Below are 16,195 nucleotides of genomic sequence, written 5' to 3' on the forward strand. Positions count from 1 at the left end.
CCATTCCTGGGTTTTCCTGGGTGGCTGTGTGGAGGAGGGAAGTGATGCTTTTTGAAGCACTTGTCTAGCCTCTGGAAGAATCAGATGACTTTCAGTCCTGCTCTCCCTGTAATTACTTCTGTCTAGCATGGAAGCAGACAATAAAGAAGCCAAAACTATTACTGCTTCCCCATATGCAGTGCTACATGCAGCCAGGGAGGGAGCAGCAGCTGCTCAGAGTCCTCCCTGCTCACACCAGAGCAGCTTCTGTGACTGGAAAGGAAGAAGTGACAGGCTATGCCTCTATTCCCCATAGTGATGGGGCTGATTCAGAGGCTTCCGTTTAAAAAATTAGAAGCCAAAGCTCAGGGGACCATATTTTCAATATGTAACCAAATACAAATTTTCTTCTTAACACAGCCACCCTCAAAGGCCACAATTTAGAGAACTGGGGACCAAAGGTTGGACATCCCTGTCTTGACGGCTTTTTAGTTTGTTGTCTCTTATTAATGTATGAGATCACCTTTATCATGTATCTGTTTGATTCTAAGTTCTGCACTGATAGGCAAGATCGAAGATGGAAAAATATACTAAATTTAACTAGTAACACTTCTGTGATTCGTCTTTTCAATAATAAGACATTTTATTTAGTATAATTTTGTACCCAACACTAGTGTTGTACCCAACATTTTTGAAATGTTAGACATAAGTGTTTCTGGTACGACTGATCTGTCTCCTGTCCTGAAACATCAACCGTTGACAAGTTCCAAGTGTTTATTGCCTTCTCTTCTGAAAGGCATCACAAATGAAAGTCCAATGGATTTAGAAATATAAATTCAGGTTTGTTTTGCAGTGTTTTTTTATGAAGAAGAAAGGAGATTGTTCCTTGGTTGTTTGACAATTATTTATAATATAGACATTTATTTGACATTTATAATATAATATAGAAATACTGTTAAGTGTTTTGGGTGTACATAAGTAGCTTTTTTCTCTTCCTGGTATTAACGTCTGGTTGGCTCACTTAAGGGTTTTTAAATATTGTTTGCTGGTGTTAAAATACCTATTTTCTTCTATTTTATATTTATCCTGAAAGATTGGCATCTTAATTTAGACTTTGTATTTAACTGGGTAACTGTCAGTGTGATATATCCTATAATAAATATGCCTTTTGTTTTAAAATAGTTCGTTTTTAAAGCTGGTATAGAATTATTTTTTCTCTCCTTCCTACATAGAGAGGAAAAGATAGCAATCATGCGTGAAAAGCATACAGCTCTAATGAAGCCCATTGTATTTGCTTTGGAACATGTACAAAGCATCACTGCAGCTCCTGCAGAAACTCCTCATGAAAAGTGGTTTCAGGACAATTATGGAGATGCAATTGAAAATGCTTTAGAAAAACTCAAGAACCCTTCTAATCCTGCTAAACCTGGAAGCAGCTGGATCCCATTTAAAGAGGTACTGTGTCTTCAACATGATAGTAAAGAAAATTATATATAAAATCTGATAACTTTTTCTGCTACATATGATTAAACTGACTTCTTACTTGTTACTGGAATGACTAATGTACCAATCAAAGTCTCTTCCTCTGTATCATGGGTTTGAATGTCGTCATATTTTAGGGCAAGATCATAGCTGGTTGAATCTGGGAAGATTAACAAGGACAGATTTTGTGTCCTTATTACATAGCAAATACTTTTGTCTCAAGAGCGGAAGCTGACATTGGGAACTTGTTTAAAATCATAATAGGGCCAAATTAGGGCAGTGGTGCTCAAATTATAGTTTGCAGAATGACATGCTTAGGAACAAGGCACAGGTGCCTTAAGACAAAGGAAATATCCTCTCATGGATTAAGTAGACTGCAGAATGAAGCAGTGTGAGAGCTACCACTGCATCAATAAGCATCTGTCCTCCAGTACCATCTGACTATAGGTTGGTTTCATCCCTTGTAATTAGAGTAATGTTCCATATGCACATTTTTTTTTATGCCCTCTCCAGGCCTTTTAGGAGCTCTGTTATCACCATATCGTAGTATTTTGCCTCTGCCACAAATACAGCTTATATCTCTACCCTCTCCACTACTAACCTTCCAGCCATTGATAGTACTTTCCTTTTTTAACCTCCTACCTTCTAGTCTGTGGGATCCTGGAAAATGATAAGAGCAAGCAGCTATTCCTTTCCTGTTTTTCCCATCCTATCTCTTCAAACTTCTCCCCATCTCCCTCCCCATGAGCCTAGTCATCTCAGACTCTGCTACCGAACACATTTCCTCTCTTGGAAGTCCAGCAGTGCTCCAGTTAGTTTTAACAGCAGTCCTCAACTTCTCCAGTTCTCTTTACATGACCTGCTTTCTACCACCTGACAGCCTTACTCAAAAATCTCACAATTCTTGCAGTCTCTCCTAGTTCCTCCAGGTACTGGCTTTGCCATCTCAGTACTGGAAGACTTGGGCTGCTAGATCAAGGTAGGAAATACAGCTCTTTTCTGAAGGTTTCTTTGGTGTGACTTTGTTATGAAGTAATGAGACTTTTATAATCCTTCCACCAATGCATTTGGTTGATATTTTTCTATTGGTTGAAGCCTGACTTTGGAGCTTCAACAAGTTCAATGAACTACCATCCTGGAATTGTTTTAAATTGTTTCATTAAAGGTCTCAAGCCCAGCACTGTGTAGAGACAGTCTTCAATGTTGGCAGCTCTGGACCTGGCAGAACATCTTGGTCACCTACTGTAATATGAGGCCTTTATCTGTTAGCTGTCCCTGTGGCAGGATGGGGAGCTATACCACCTGACTCCATTCCCATTATGCCACTGAGTTCCAGCTCAGGGCCCTTGTTTGGAACATCCAGAACCAATACTTCTCTGTCCCTTGCTGCTCCCAGAGCTGCCTCCTACCTTTCTTCCTCTATAGGCTTCCCCAGTGTCTTGCTCTGTTCTCCCTTTTTGGAGCATTGGCTTCTCACCAGTTTCCTGGGATCCTCTCTGCAGGCCTTCTGCCTCTCTGGCAGCTGCCTTTTTCCGCAGGAGTTCCCCCTCTAACTGAGGTACCTTTTATCATGTCCAGGTGCTAAACTGTTGAATTAACTGCCTCCCAGTTACTCCATGAGTTAACTACTCCTAGGTGAACCTGAGCTGTCTCATTCCCCCTTGTGGAGCCTCTCAGAGGTAGGCTGTGCCCCTGACCCCTTCAGGGGGCTAACTACCCTCTGACACCTACGTATCTCCTGCTTCATACCCGCTAAGTCTTAGGATCTGTCTTGTGACTCCTTTTTGGTCATCTCCTATCCTATTTTATTGTTGATGCTTTAGAGCGTTGTAGCAACAAAAGAGCTCTTACAGGCAGGAAAAGAGAACTGAAACCTGCTCTATACCAAGAGCTTACATTGGTGTAGCTATGTTTCTCAGGGGTGTGAAAAGTATAGAGACATAGGCTAAGTCTGCACTACAGACCTATTACGATATAACTATGTTGCTCAGGGGTATGAAAAATCCACCCACCTGAACAACATAGGTCAGTATAACTATCCCTCTGTGTAGACAGCACTATGTTGACAGGAGATCTTCTGTTGACATAGCTACCACCTCTCAGGGAGGTGGATTAACTGCGCCGATGAAAGAAGCTCTCAGGTCGGTGTAGTAGCGTCTTCACTAAAGCACTGCAGCAGTGCCATTATAGCGCTGTATGTGAAGGCAAGCCCATAGCTATACCGACCTAACCCCCCCCAGTGTAGACAGCACTAGGTCGATGGAAGAATTCTTCTAATCTACCGCCTCTCAGAGAGGTGGATTTATATATACTGGCAGGAGAAGCCCTCCCGTGAGTGTAGGTAGTGTCTGTACTGAACCACTACAGCATTTTAAGTGTAGACATCCCTAAAGAGAGATGATGTCCAACTGTTAAATGGCCAGAGCCAACCTGGTAATTGAACCGGATTGGTAGATGGATGCTATTCAAGAAAACCAATTTATATATTAAAGTTAGCCTGTTCTGCAAAACAGAAGTGAGGAAACCTGTAGATTTCTTGGTAGCATTTAACTCTCTAGTGCTCTGCTCTGTCCTTTCTTCTGTTCCCAAAACAGACCTAGTACCAAAGCTTAATAAAGACAGGAACTAGCCCCTTTAAGGGAGTTCCCTTCTTACAAATACAGTTTTCTCTAAGCCAAAATCTTTTCTTTTGTTAAATAAAAATGGTGAAAATAATGTTACTGTCTTTGATATGGTTTTGTCACCAATAATTATAAATATAGATTAGTACATCAATAAAATGGAAGAATACATGGCATAAGAAAGAAATTCCTTCCTTCCCCCCAAAAGTGGAAAATCTGTTTGTATTTGTAAATGTTTACCACTACATCAGCTTGAACCTCAGCTTTTTAACCATTTCTTTAAAAGGTTATGCTAAGTTTGCAACAAAGAGCACAGAAACGTGCTAGTTACATCTTACGCCTTGAAGAAATTAGTCCTTGGTTGGCTGCCACGATGAACACTGAAATAGCACTCCCTGGAGAAGTGTCTGCTAGAGACACAGTCACGATTCAAAGCGTGGGGAGTACTATCACAATTCTGCCTACTAAAACCAAACCCAAAAAACTCCTTTTCTTGGGTTCAGATGGGAAGAACTACCCATACCTTTTCAAAGGTAAGACCTGGAAATTTCCTCAGGATTGGGGTGGGAGGGAGTTACATGTTTTATATGTGTGTTATTCAGGCTTACTCTCACTTTAAATTAGAGAGTAGCGCACCTAAAGTTGGAAAGATGTATTGTGAACATTGAGTGTGTATTGTGATAAAGTCAGTCTGGCCAAAAAACTACTTAGGTAGCCCTTAAAATTATACCTGAACAGTGGATGAAAGACATTGTAGGTGTCCGTATGTAATAGTGTCTATCATCCATCAGCTTTTCTTTCCAGAAATTCTGTAAGATTCTTTGACTCTCAGAAGAAGAGGCCTGTGGGTCCTTGTGGCTGTTGCAACAGAAAACAGAGTCCCAGCTGCAGCCTGTTTTGATCTTTCTTCTCAGCTGAACTCTCTCACAAAACTCATGCAGTAGCCTGAAGAGAGAGCGTCAGCCTGAGGCGTGAATGGTAGTGAAGTGATCTGCAGAGCTGGCACTCCACTTGCATGCTTCTCCCGTGGAGTTAGAACAGCAGCCCAAGCCCAAGGACTGTTTTCTTAGCAAATACCCCATTGCTTAGGAACCCATTCTGGGCCTGGATAGATATATAGCTTTTTAAGTCTAAAATGAAATATGCACTTCAGAAATGCTACTTTGGGGGATTCATTTAACGAAAAAGAGCTTTTATTGTTTTAGTTGTAGAAGCTAAATTTTAAACAGAATACTTTTAAATTTTATAATACAGGTTTAGAAGATTTACATCTAGATGAGAGAATCATGCAGTTTTTATCAATTGTGAACACCATGTTTGCTACAATTAATCGTCAAGAGACACCACGGTTTCATGCTAGGCACTATTCTGTGACACCGCTGGGAACGAGATCAGGCCTGATTCAATGGGTGGATGGAGCCACTCCTTTATTTGGCCTTTACAAGCGGTGGCAGCAGCGAGAAGCTGCTTTACAAGCTCAAAAGGTAACTTCTGTATTTTAAACTAATTAGCGCCTCTCAGAAGTGGAATATATCATAAGTTGCTTTAAAACCTAAAGCAAATATTAAAATATTTTTCATTATTTTTATCTGTACATGCATTCGTTCTGAGTAGATCTGTATGTTCATATCTTATGGGTTTGATCAGATGTCAGGCAAAACTGTATAGACAAATTTTGTCTGTTAGAGAGAGGAACATTTCTTAGGCATATTTTAATTTAATTATACTATTCTTGCGTGATACTTCAAGGGTAGGAGCATTTTTGGATGGTTTGAGCTAAAGTTACTCTAAACCATTTCAGTTTCTTTTCCATTCTTAGCTCTTTTGTCACTTTACCTTCTGTAGCTTTAGAAAGGGATTTTCAGAAGTGCTAAATGTTGTCCTAACCCTGCTGCCACTTAATTCAGTTATAAAAGTCCCATTGACTTCAGTAGAAGTTGAGGTAGGACAGTGCTGAGTGCTTTGAAAATCACCGTCATAAATTTAAAAAAAACCCAACGTCCTGAATTTGAAATAGTTAGTCCAAGCGCTGCAAGTCATAATCAGGAGAGAGGATTTAGATTCCAACTTTTTTAGTCTGAACAGACTTTAGGATAACTTCAACTCAGTATTGTAGTAGAATAAATAAGATAGCTTTATAATTCAATTTCTTGTAGGCTCAGGATTCTTACCAGACCCCTCAAAATCCTGGAATAGTACCTAGACCCAGTGAACTTTACTACAGTAAAATTGGACCTGCTTTGAAGGCAGTTGGGCTTAGTCTAGATGTATCTCGTCGTGACTGGCCTTTGAATGTAATGAAGGCTGTTCTAGAGGAGCTTATGGAAGCAACTCCACCAAATCTTCTAGCTAAAGAACTTTGGTCATCATGTACTACACCTGATGAGTGGTGGAGAGTTACACAGGTAAGCTAACATACATTATTTTCCTTTTTAAAACCATATTTTTGACTTGAGTGAGGGGCAGTAGAAGCTTGGGATGCTTATAGCAATGGCACTCTTGTAGGGACAGGTGAGCTAGTACTATTGAATCATCACTTACCAGAAGTGTGTGCTTTAATATGGATAGTTGGAAGAAGGGAGTGAGAGAGGTTGGAAGTAAAAGCAGAAAAAATGGTGACCTAGAAAGAAGTAGGAAACCTGATTACCTGTATCTTAATTAGCCTATTAATTGAAGTTCTTAAAGAAATGAGTGCTCTGTTGGTAGATGTCCTGAGACAATCAGTAAAGGAGAACTTGCAGCTGACTGCTGTGAATTATCCTAAAAAGAATAATAAAAAAATTAAGTGATTTTTTTTTAAGGTTCATAAAACCCAAAATATTATTCTGAAATTTTCTTTAAAGTCATACGCGAGATCCACTGCAGTTATGTCCATGGTTGGCTATATAATTGGTCTTGGAGACAGACATCTGGATAATGTTCTTATCGACATGACTACAGGAGAAGTTGTACATATAGATTACAATGTTTGCTTTGAAAAAGGTAAAAAATATTTTCTTTTATATACATTGTTCAAACATAACCTTTTCTTAATAATTAAAAATCTGAATCTTTCTCTTGAAGGAAAAAGCCTTAGAGTACCAGAAAAAGTTCCGTTCCGGATGACACACAATATTGAAACAGCACTTGGAGTAACAGGAGTAGAAGGGGTTTTCAGGCTTTCTTGTGAACAGGTAGGCTGTGTGACTTCTAGAAATGTGGGGAACTCTCATCTGTTTGTTTGTTTGGAAATGCTTCCCTTCTCCTTACTGCCTTTTCAAAGCCTTATTCTATTCTTATTCTTTAAATGGTGTGTTTTGATATGGAGGAAATGAGAGTATTATTTTGGGGACATTTTATATTTATGTGAAACCGTAAAAAAAAAAAAAAAGTGTACAAGTATATAAAATTTAGCTCCAGATGTTGGCATGATCACAATGGTCCATTGTTTGGCAGGTTTAACTGACTATTAAAAATTAGGCTCTCCAGATCAGAAATATAAAGTATTATGTTTAGAATACTATGTTAAAATTTGAGATAAATGCAATGTAAGAAGCACATAGCCAATCATACCTGTCAACCAATTAAAATTAGAAATAAGGCACACCTTTAACCGTGAGCGTGATTAACTATTGGAACAAACTACCAAGGGAAGTGGTGGATTCTCCATCTTTTGATGTCTTCAAATCAAGACTTGGATGCCTTTCTGGAAGATATGCTTTGGCTAAACATGGTTATTGAGCACAGTACTGGGGTAATTGTGTGAAACGTACTGGCCTGTGATATACAGGTGGTCAGACTAGATGATCTGATGATATCTTCTGGCCTTAAGCTCTATGAATCTGTTATGTCTTATGGGGATATATAAGATGATTAGAGAATTTAATACCTGAAAAGTTTTTGTATTCTAATAGTAAATTGAGGGGGCATTTCTGGAGAATTTGTGGTGATATGACAAAGAAGGCATTAAGTTTCACTGAAATCTTAACTTACTACTGAGCATGTTCAGAGACTTCTTTCAGCCCCTAAGAACCTTTTTATTTATTACTGCATACCAAACAAATGAAGTAGCTCTCCAGGAAGACTATATGCATGTCAAACTTACATTTCAGACTTCAGGTTTTTTTGGTGTACTGTCATGGGTTTTTTTTAAAAAAAAAAAAAAAAAAAAAAAAAGAGAGAGAAAGAGATTTTTATTTTTTTATTTATATGTTACACAAGGGGGAAGTTGACATTTATTTACTCAACCATAACTCAGATGACTGAAGGGATTTTGCTTAGTTGTCATTATCTTTCCTCTTCTTTCTCTCCTTCTTTTCTTCTCTCTGTCTTCCCACCTCTGCACCCTTTATGCACAAATAAAAGAAAAATCAGCTTTGGGCAGAGACAAATACAGAAAAATTCATCCCCAAAGTAAATGTTTTCAAAGAGTTAGGAGCTTGTGAAGAAAGGTTAGAATGCAAACTCTGGTGCAGCTGTAACTCAAGAAAGTGCTATTTGAACTTGCAGCTATAATTGTATATACTTCAGTATATCCACCTTCAGGAAAGTTATGGATTGCTTTATTTAGCTATTCAAATACTAATGTCTATATTGTATTTAAAAACTGTGCTATTTTATGAGGGTAACTTAACCTGACTAAACTTGTTAAAATACACAAAATACAGGTTCTACATATTATGCGACGTGGGAGAGAGACTTTGCTTACGTTGCTTGAGGCTTTTGTTTATGATCCTCTTGTGGACTGGACAGCAGGAGGGGAAGCAGGATTTGCTGGGGCTGTGTATGGTGGTGGTGGCCAGCAGGCTGAAAATAAACAGAGCAAAAGAGAGATGGAAAGAGACATCACTCGTAGCCTCTTTTCTTCAAGAGTAGCTGAGATAAAGGTGAAGTAGAGTCACTAAAGTAAAATTTCACATTATACTATCAGATAAAACATTTTAAAAATGCTAAAAGTCTCATGAATAGAAATTCTTCACATTTTAAAGTAGTTTTTGCATGTTAGAAATACTATTTACTAAGAGCGTAATACTGACCTCTTTTATTGAGCTAATTCAGGCCCAGATTTAGGAAAGTCACTGTTTAGGAAGGACACTTAAGAACACGCTTAACTTTTAAGCACATGAAGGTTAAGTATGTGCTAAAGAAATTTCCTGCATTGGGCCACAGGGTTGAAATCTGAAGCCTAGAGACATAGGTCAAAATATTGACCTATATCCTAAAAGCTCAATACCTGTGAGAGTGAAAGAAACCTGTACCCATGGATTACAGCTGAGCAGCAGCGCAGAAATGAAGTACTCCCTCCTCTATCCATTTGAATAAGTATCACATCTATTTTTCTAATTTCTATATCTTGATTTATAGGTAAACTGGTTTAAGAACAGAGATGAAATGCTGGTTGTGCTTCCTAAGCTGGACAGCAGTTTAGAAGAGTATCTAAGCTTGCAAGAACAGTTGACGGACATTGAAAAATTGCAAGGCAAATTACTAGAAGAGTTAGAATTTCTAGAAGGAGCAGAAGGAGTGGATCACCCATCTCATACATTGCAGCACAGGTATCGAAATATCTATGCTTCTACAGTGCATTTATTTGAGGATCTTAAAGCTTTGTTTAATATTGCACTGTTAGCACATTACAGCTTTTTATGAATAGGATGCTGTATGCACACTGGTTAATTTTATAACGGTTACTTCGAACCCGAGATTGACAGCTGTGAGAAACCTGTTCTCACAGTGCAAATACAATTAGTGTTTAATATATTTGTTTTTAACTTTTTATAATATGTAATCTGTGAAAATTATAAAACAGATTTTCAGATCAATTGAGTTAGTACTGCTTTGATCGGTGTAGTTAAATATTTCTCATGTGGCGGTTAATAGATTCCCTGACTTCTATAACTCAGGTATTCTGAACACACCCAGCTGCAATCACAGCAAAGAGCTGTTCAGGAAGCAATCCAAGTGAAGCTGAATGAATTTGAGCAGTGGATAACACATTACCAAGCTGCTTTTAATAATTTAGAGGCAACACAACTTGCAAGTCTTCTTCAAGAAATTAGCACCCAAATGGACCTTGGTATGAAATAAATAGCATTGTATCCTTCTCTAGGTATTTTTATCCATGACAAAATAATTGAACTAGTGTTTAAAACCAAATGTTTTCTTAACAAATGACTTAAAAGTATGTTTGTAATACTCTGGTTTTATACATATAAAGATGTGATTTTAAATTATGGTCATATTACATATGTGATCACCAATAGTTACAGGAAAATAGTTAAAATTTAATCTCTTTCTTGAAAGGTCCCCCAAGTTACGTACCAGCAACAGCCTTTCTACAGAATGCTGGCCAGGCACATTTGATCAGTCAGTGTGAACAGCTAGAGGGAGAGGTTGGTGCTTTTCTTCAACAGAGGCGGTCTGTTTTACGTGGCTGTCTTGAACAGTTGCATAACTATGCAACAGTAGCTCTTCAGTATCCCAAAGCTGTGTTTCAGAAACACCGAATTGAGCAGTGGAAGACATGGATGGAAGAACTCATCTGTAACATGACCATAGAACGTTGTCAGGATCTCTACGGGAAGTAAGTTGACAGCACAATGGATTTGCCTAGTAATTTAATCCTTGCTACTTTCAAGATATCTTTATATTAAGCAGGAAATGTAAAACACTAAAGTTTTGTTTTATATTAAAATGCAATAGTCTTTCCAAGGACTGTTTCTTTTTAAAGTGCTATTACAGAAGTTTTTAAAAGATAATAGAGAATATCTTGTAAAGTGTGGTCACAGCTTCATCCATGACAAAACAGAACTATAAATATTGTTGCTTTATTTTGTGATTAATGGCTGTGCACAGCTCTAGGAAAGTGACAGTCATGGTTTAAAACAAAACAAAACCCTACCCCACACCAAGCAGAGTTTTGATCATGAAAAAGAAGTGCTTGAGACCCATGAGGTCACTAGGGACTTTGGCATTGTTATCAAATACTACAATGATGGGTGGTAGAAAAACTCAAAAGCACAGTGAACTGGTATTTAGTAGCATGGTTAGTGGTTTTTAACATTAATTGTACTTCTGAAATTAGGAGACTTCTGGCTTGTTGTCCACAAATTGATCCTGAGAATAGATTTTAATGTTAATGCTGGATTATAATCAAAAGGCAGAAAGGTAGGATGTCCATTGACTTACATCGGTGCTATTCTAAATTTATTGCCAACTCATTCCCTAAAAAATGTTGAAAGGTGACACTGAAGAAGGAAGACTTGATTTTAACTCAAAAAAAAAAAAAAAATTTGCTAGATCAATATACTCAGTGCATCTACTGTATTAGAGATGTTCTGGAAACAAAGGATCGAATTCTGGGTAGTGAAGGGGAAGTGAACTTAAACTCTCCACCTCGATAAAAGGAGATGCATTCAAAACAAAAGCAGTGTTAATTTGCATTTGTATCCTGGCTTACATCAACTCTCATGATTTCTTTTTGTGCCAAAAGTAAGGGGGGGAAATGTGGATGGACATCATGACTTGGGTCAGGCACTTGTATAGAAGCAGACTAAAACTGGTTTGGAAGAACCAAAATTTTCAGAAAAGGGGAGGGGGGTGGGAATCTTGTGAATTTTTTGCCATCTTTTTTTTTTTTTTTGACCGAGAGACTTGATCTACGCCAGAGCTGTCCATGCACTATTGTACTCCATGTCAGGAGCCATTGAATGAGTTACAAGTCCATGATTTGACAGAAGAGCCAAAGTAGGGTGGCCATCGTCCACTTTGTTCACATCTAAAATTTGGCCCAAAATATTTGATGATTCAGTTCCTGTTTAAATATGGAGTGCTCTTCCTAGGGAATGGAATGCAGCTTGTTAGAGCGTCAGAAAGGAGAACTTGTCATTTTATTGTCATTTTGCAGGTATGAAATGCAGTATGCTCCTCAGCCACCTCCAGCTGTATGTCAGTTCATAACTGCTACAGAAATGACTCTTCAAAGATATGCAGCAGATATAAACAACAGACTAATCAGACAGGTGGAACGTTTGAAACAAGAAGCAGTCACTGTGCCAGTTTGTGAGGAGCAGTTGAAAGAAATTGAACGTTGCATTAAGGTTTTCCTTCATGAAAATGGAGAGGAGGGGTCATTGAGCCTAGCAAGTGTTATAATATCTGCTCTTTGCACCCTTACAAGGTGAGCTGTCTGTTTATAAAATATACTATAGGTAGATGATCTCATGGTCCCTGGATAGGCTGCCCCCTATGAGACCCTTTTCCAGTCCCCTTAGCGTACCCTTTCCAGTTTCAGGCCTGTGCCTCCACTTCTTTTTGTGCTGGGGGTCTTGTGATCCAACCACTGTCTCTGGGTTACAGCCCCCCTAGCTACCACCTGTGACTAATTCAGGAGATCCAGCTGGGGTTAGATACTGCAAGGTTTCCCTTTTGGGAGCCTTGTGACTGTATGTGTGTGTAGTAATGCAGAAACAGCTGATTTAAAAAAAAGAGCATGATTTATTTTTCCCAGAGATACTCAGTGCTTAGAGAAATGGATTTAAAATAAGAAACCTACATGCATATTTCCTTACCTAAGCTTTTAACCTCTTAATCCATAGCTCAGGCGGGTCTGGCTTATTCCCCATCTCTTGAGTTGGGTGAAACAGTCTGTCCTGCTTGCAGCTTTTCCCCCCAGTCCCTGAATGTCAGTCACTGTTAGCCTTTTCACTGTCACATCCTGACCAGCCTCTCTGACCACTTCCCCACCTACTTTTCTGCCAGAAGCACCTTTTAAACTTGTCAGGATTTTCTGATCTTTCAGCTTCTCCTTTGATCCCAGTTCAACTTTGGAAGAGTAAAACAACCTAGCTTGGATGAATCCAGCTAGGTTGTTCCCTCCCCCCCCCACACCACCACACTTGATGGCCCAGCCACTGTTATCTTAATTCCCTTGTAGCTGCCTACCTAAGAGGCTGTCTTATCTGTCTCATTGTTTTACTCTTCTTACCTGGCTCCTCAACACTCTTTTACAGCCTCCTTTGATTTCACTCTATGCATTTAGGCAGGCAGCAATACACAGTTGCTGGGAAACGGTCACACAGTATTCATAAGAAATATAACAGGCATTTTCCCAGGTCATCACAGATGACTATATATTCCTTTTTTGGCCAAAAAAGGTAATTTTTTTTACACTTGAGTTATTGACTTTAATTAGAAAATCACATTAAATTTACATATTAATATCAATTTAATATCAGTATTAGAAATCTAAATTACCATATTGCCTAGAATATACTATAAAATATGTTGCCTTTTTTTAAGATCTGTTCCATTCCATGTTTTTATGGCTAGCTTATCAATTTAAGTGGTAGCAAAGTAAACTTAATATGCATCAGCACATGTGCTTTTACTTGTCTAACAGAAATATTGCTTCATTTAGACGTAATCTAATGATGGAAGGTGCTGCATCTAGTGCTGGAGAGCAACTGGTTGATCTGACTTCAAGGGATGGAGCCTGGTTCTTGGAGGAGCTGTGTAGCATGAGTGGGAATGTTACATGCCTCGTGCAGTTGTTGAAGCAATGTCATCTGGTCCCACAAGACTTGGACATTCCAAACCCAATTGAAGCATCAGAAGCAGTTCACTTAGCTAATGGAGTTTACATCTCACTTCAGGTGAAGTGTACTTTTATGCCATTGTTTTTTTCCCCAAAGACTTCGGTGGAGCCATATAGTTTGTTGTGTTCCAGAAATTCTCCTAAAAAAGTATTTATAATTATTTTACATTATCACCAGAAGTCTTTCATCAGGAATTAGTCTTAAATATCCCATTTATTCCCTGACTCTCAACCTATTACGTTTACTATCTTTACTTCATATTTAAATGACTAAAACAAACTATTAATGCAACCCAAAATTTTGAAAAAAGTTACTATTTATTAACCATAATGAGATATAGAAGATGGAGATAGTAACAAATTAGTCAAAATAACAGCTTTATTTCTTGCTGTTATTTCATATTATTCCATGACCCCTATCACTGGGAGTCCAAAAAGGTTTCCAAATAGTGTTTAAAATTTCTCATTTCTATTTATTTCTAGCTACAGTTTATTCCCTCCCCCCCACCCCCCACAAAAAAAACCCCCAAAAAACCACAAGCCGTTTGAAACACACTAAAGGAATACTTTACAGGCCTCAGCTCCCAGACGTGGGAGGGGGGAAATTAACTATCTTCATTTTACCTACAGAAGAGTGCTAACCCATAGAAACTTTTCACTTTAAGGGCAACTCTGAATCATATGGATCAATTTCTTGGTTTTCACCAGCCATCCATTTGGCTATGACAGGTGTGACTGTTACATTTTTGAGGATTGTCGTGCTCCCGAGTCACTTTTCAAAAGCACTCTTTACCCACCTTTATAAAGGGCTTTGAGAGTCTCTGAAGAAAGGTGCTATTTTATAAGTGCAAAGCATTAACCCGTGTTTCAGAAGCATGCATATAACTTAATTGCACTGCACACAAATATGGCCATATTTCCTTTTGAGTTCTTGGATGAGACTTGAAAATCTTACTAAACTAAGCTAACTAACCTTTCTTTTGGTGCATCCTGTCTTGTTTTGGAGATGGAGGGCACTGGCTGATACCTTACACAATCTGTTTTAGCCCTCAGATGCATTCTGCTTAGTGAAAATAGTGGTTCTCAAAATGAAGTCTCTGTACTACCAGTCATCTGCAGAGAACTTGCAGTTAGTCCTTGCAGAGCTGGTTGGTCACATGGTGCTATAACTCCTAATTTCTAGTTGCTAAACAGCAGTCAGATAAGCTAAAACTACTTCAAATGTTTTCCAATTATTTTTCCATACAGAATTGGTTATTTGCTACAGAGTGGTGGTTCAGTAATCTGCATAAGTCATGAAAAGGTGACAAAGTGGGCAACAAGACACTTTCTCTAAGATATTGCCTTTACTACTTAATGTTTTAAAACCCTTTGGTTTATGTAAAATGCCATTGCTTTAGGTTTAGAACATCTAAATTCAAAGTTACAGGGCTTCCTATTCTCAATTTATAAGATAAAATATTTGAAGCAAGTTTCTGATCCTTTTGCTAGTCAATAGTCTATTGTCTTCAAACAACCTTTACTGTAGGTGGCATAATTATAATATAAATAAGGCATTGCATAGGACACCTAAAAAGGGAAGAAGCTATTTTTTTTCTTATTCTTGCATATTTCTGACAGGAATTGAACTCAAACTTCAGGCAGATCATTTTTCCAGAAGCTCTTAGGTGTTTAATGAAAGGAGAGTACACTTTAGAAAGTATGCTTCATGAACTGGACAATCTTATTGAACAAACAACTGATGGAGTCCCTTTGCAAACACTGGTTGAATCTCTTCAAGCTTATTTAAGAAATACAGCTATGGGGCTAGAAGAAGAAACACATACTCATTACATTGATGTTGCAAGGTAAATAGTTTTGTGTGTGTTTCCTTTAGTTCAAATTCAGTATGTTTGCCATATTCTAACCCACCATATCCAATTCTTGGTTTGTCTTTAATTTGATTATTTGTCACCTAACAATGAATAATAGTAAAATGAGTATAAATGTGAGATTATGAAAACTTTTATATTTTAATCAGCATAAATTAAAAATTTGATGTTTGGGGTATTTCCCAAAGTGTACAGGCAACACAAGACCATTCTTTTAGCCAGACACTTTTGTGTTAGAGATTTAGAAAGAAAAACTTAGGAAAATATGGAGAGATGAGATTTCAGGAGGGCAAGTGTCTCTAAAATCTGAGAAGGTTGTGAACTGGAGTGAGGAATTCATAATTTTTGCAGTTCCTGCAGCAGCCACTGTTTGAATGAGTTTTCTGCACAAGACTTCCTGGTCAGATAGAATCACCAGTGGCCATAGGTATTTTTGGTACCAAAAATATCTTAACCCCTTTATCATTTTCCTAGAATACTTCATGCTCAGTATGGTGAACTAATTCAGCCAAGAAATGGTTCAGTTGAGGAAACTCCAAAAATGTCAGCTGGTCAAATGCTTTTGGTTGCATTTGATGGAATGTTTGCCCAAGTAGAAACTGCATTTGGCTTGTTAATTGAAAAGGTATGGCTTTATTTTTCAAAATATGCTTGAGGCATAAGGCATT

The 16,195-nt window shown here is 38.1% G+C and overlaps 1 protein-coding gene across 1 annotated transcript in view; it reads left to right on the forward strand.

The window, feature by feature from the left end:
- SMG1 (SMG1 nonsense mediated mRNA decay associated PI3K related kinase) overlaps positions 1-16,195 on the forward strand; it is a 119,919-nt gene that overhangs the window by 92,454 nt on the left and 11,270 nt on the right. Inside the window, 14 exon segments of the mRNA XM_037911357.2 lie at positions 1,212-1,434; positions 4,369-4,615; positions 5,337-5,566; positions 6,239-6,487; positions 6,926-7,064; positions 7,146-7,255; positions 8,729-8,947; positions 9,426-9,616; positions 9,965-10,137; positions 10,365-10,644; positions 11,968-12,240; positions 13,480-13,714; positions 15,277-15,503; positions 16,002-16,152. Coding sequence (XP_037767285.1) covers positions 1,212-1,434; positions 4,369-4,615; positions 5,337-5,566; positions 6,239-6,487; positions 6,926-7,064; positions 7,146-7,255; positions 8,729-8,947; positions 9,426-9,616; positions 9,965-10,137; positions 10,365-10,644; positions 11,968-12,240; positions 13,480-13,714; positions 15,277-15,503; positions 16,002-16,152 — 2,947 coding nt within the window.

This window comes from Chelonia mydas, chromosome 10 (assembly GCF_015237465.2).
Source record: "Chelonia mydas isolate rCheMyd1 chromosome 10, rCheMyd1.pri.v2, whole genome shotgun sequence".
NCBI classification, from domain to species: domain Eukaryota; kingdom Metazoa; phylum Chordata; order Testudines; family Cheloniidae; genus Chelonia; species Chelonia mydas.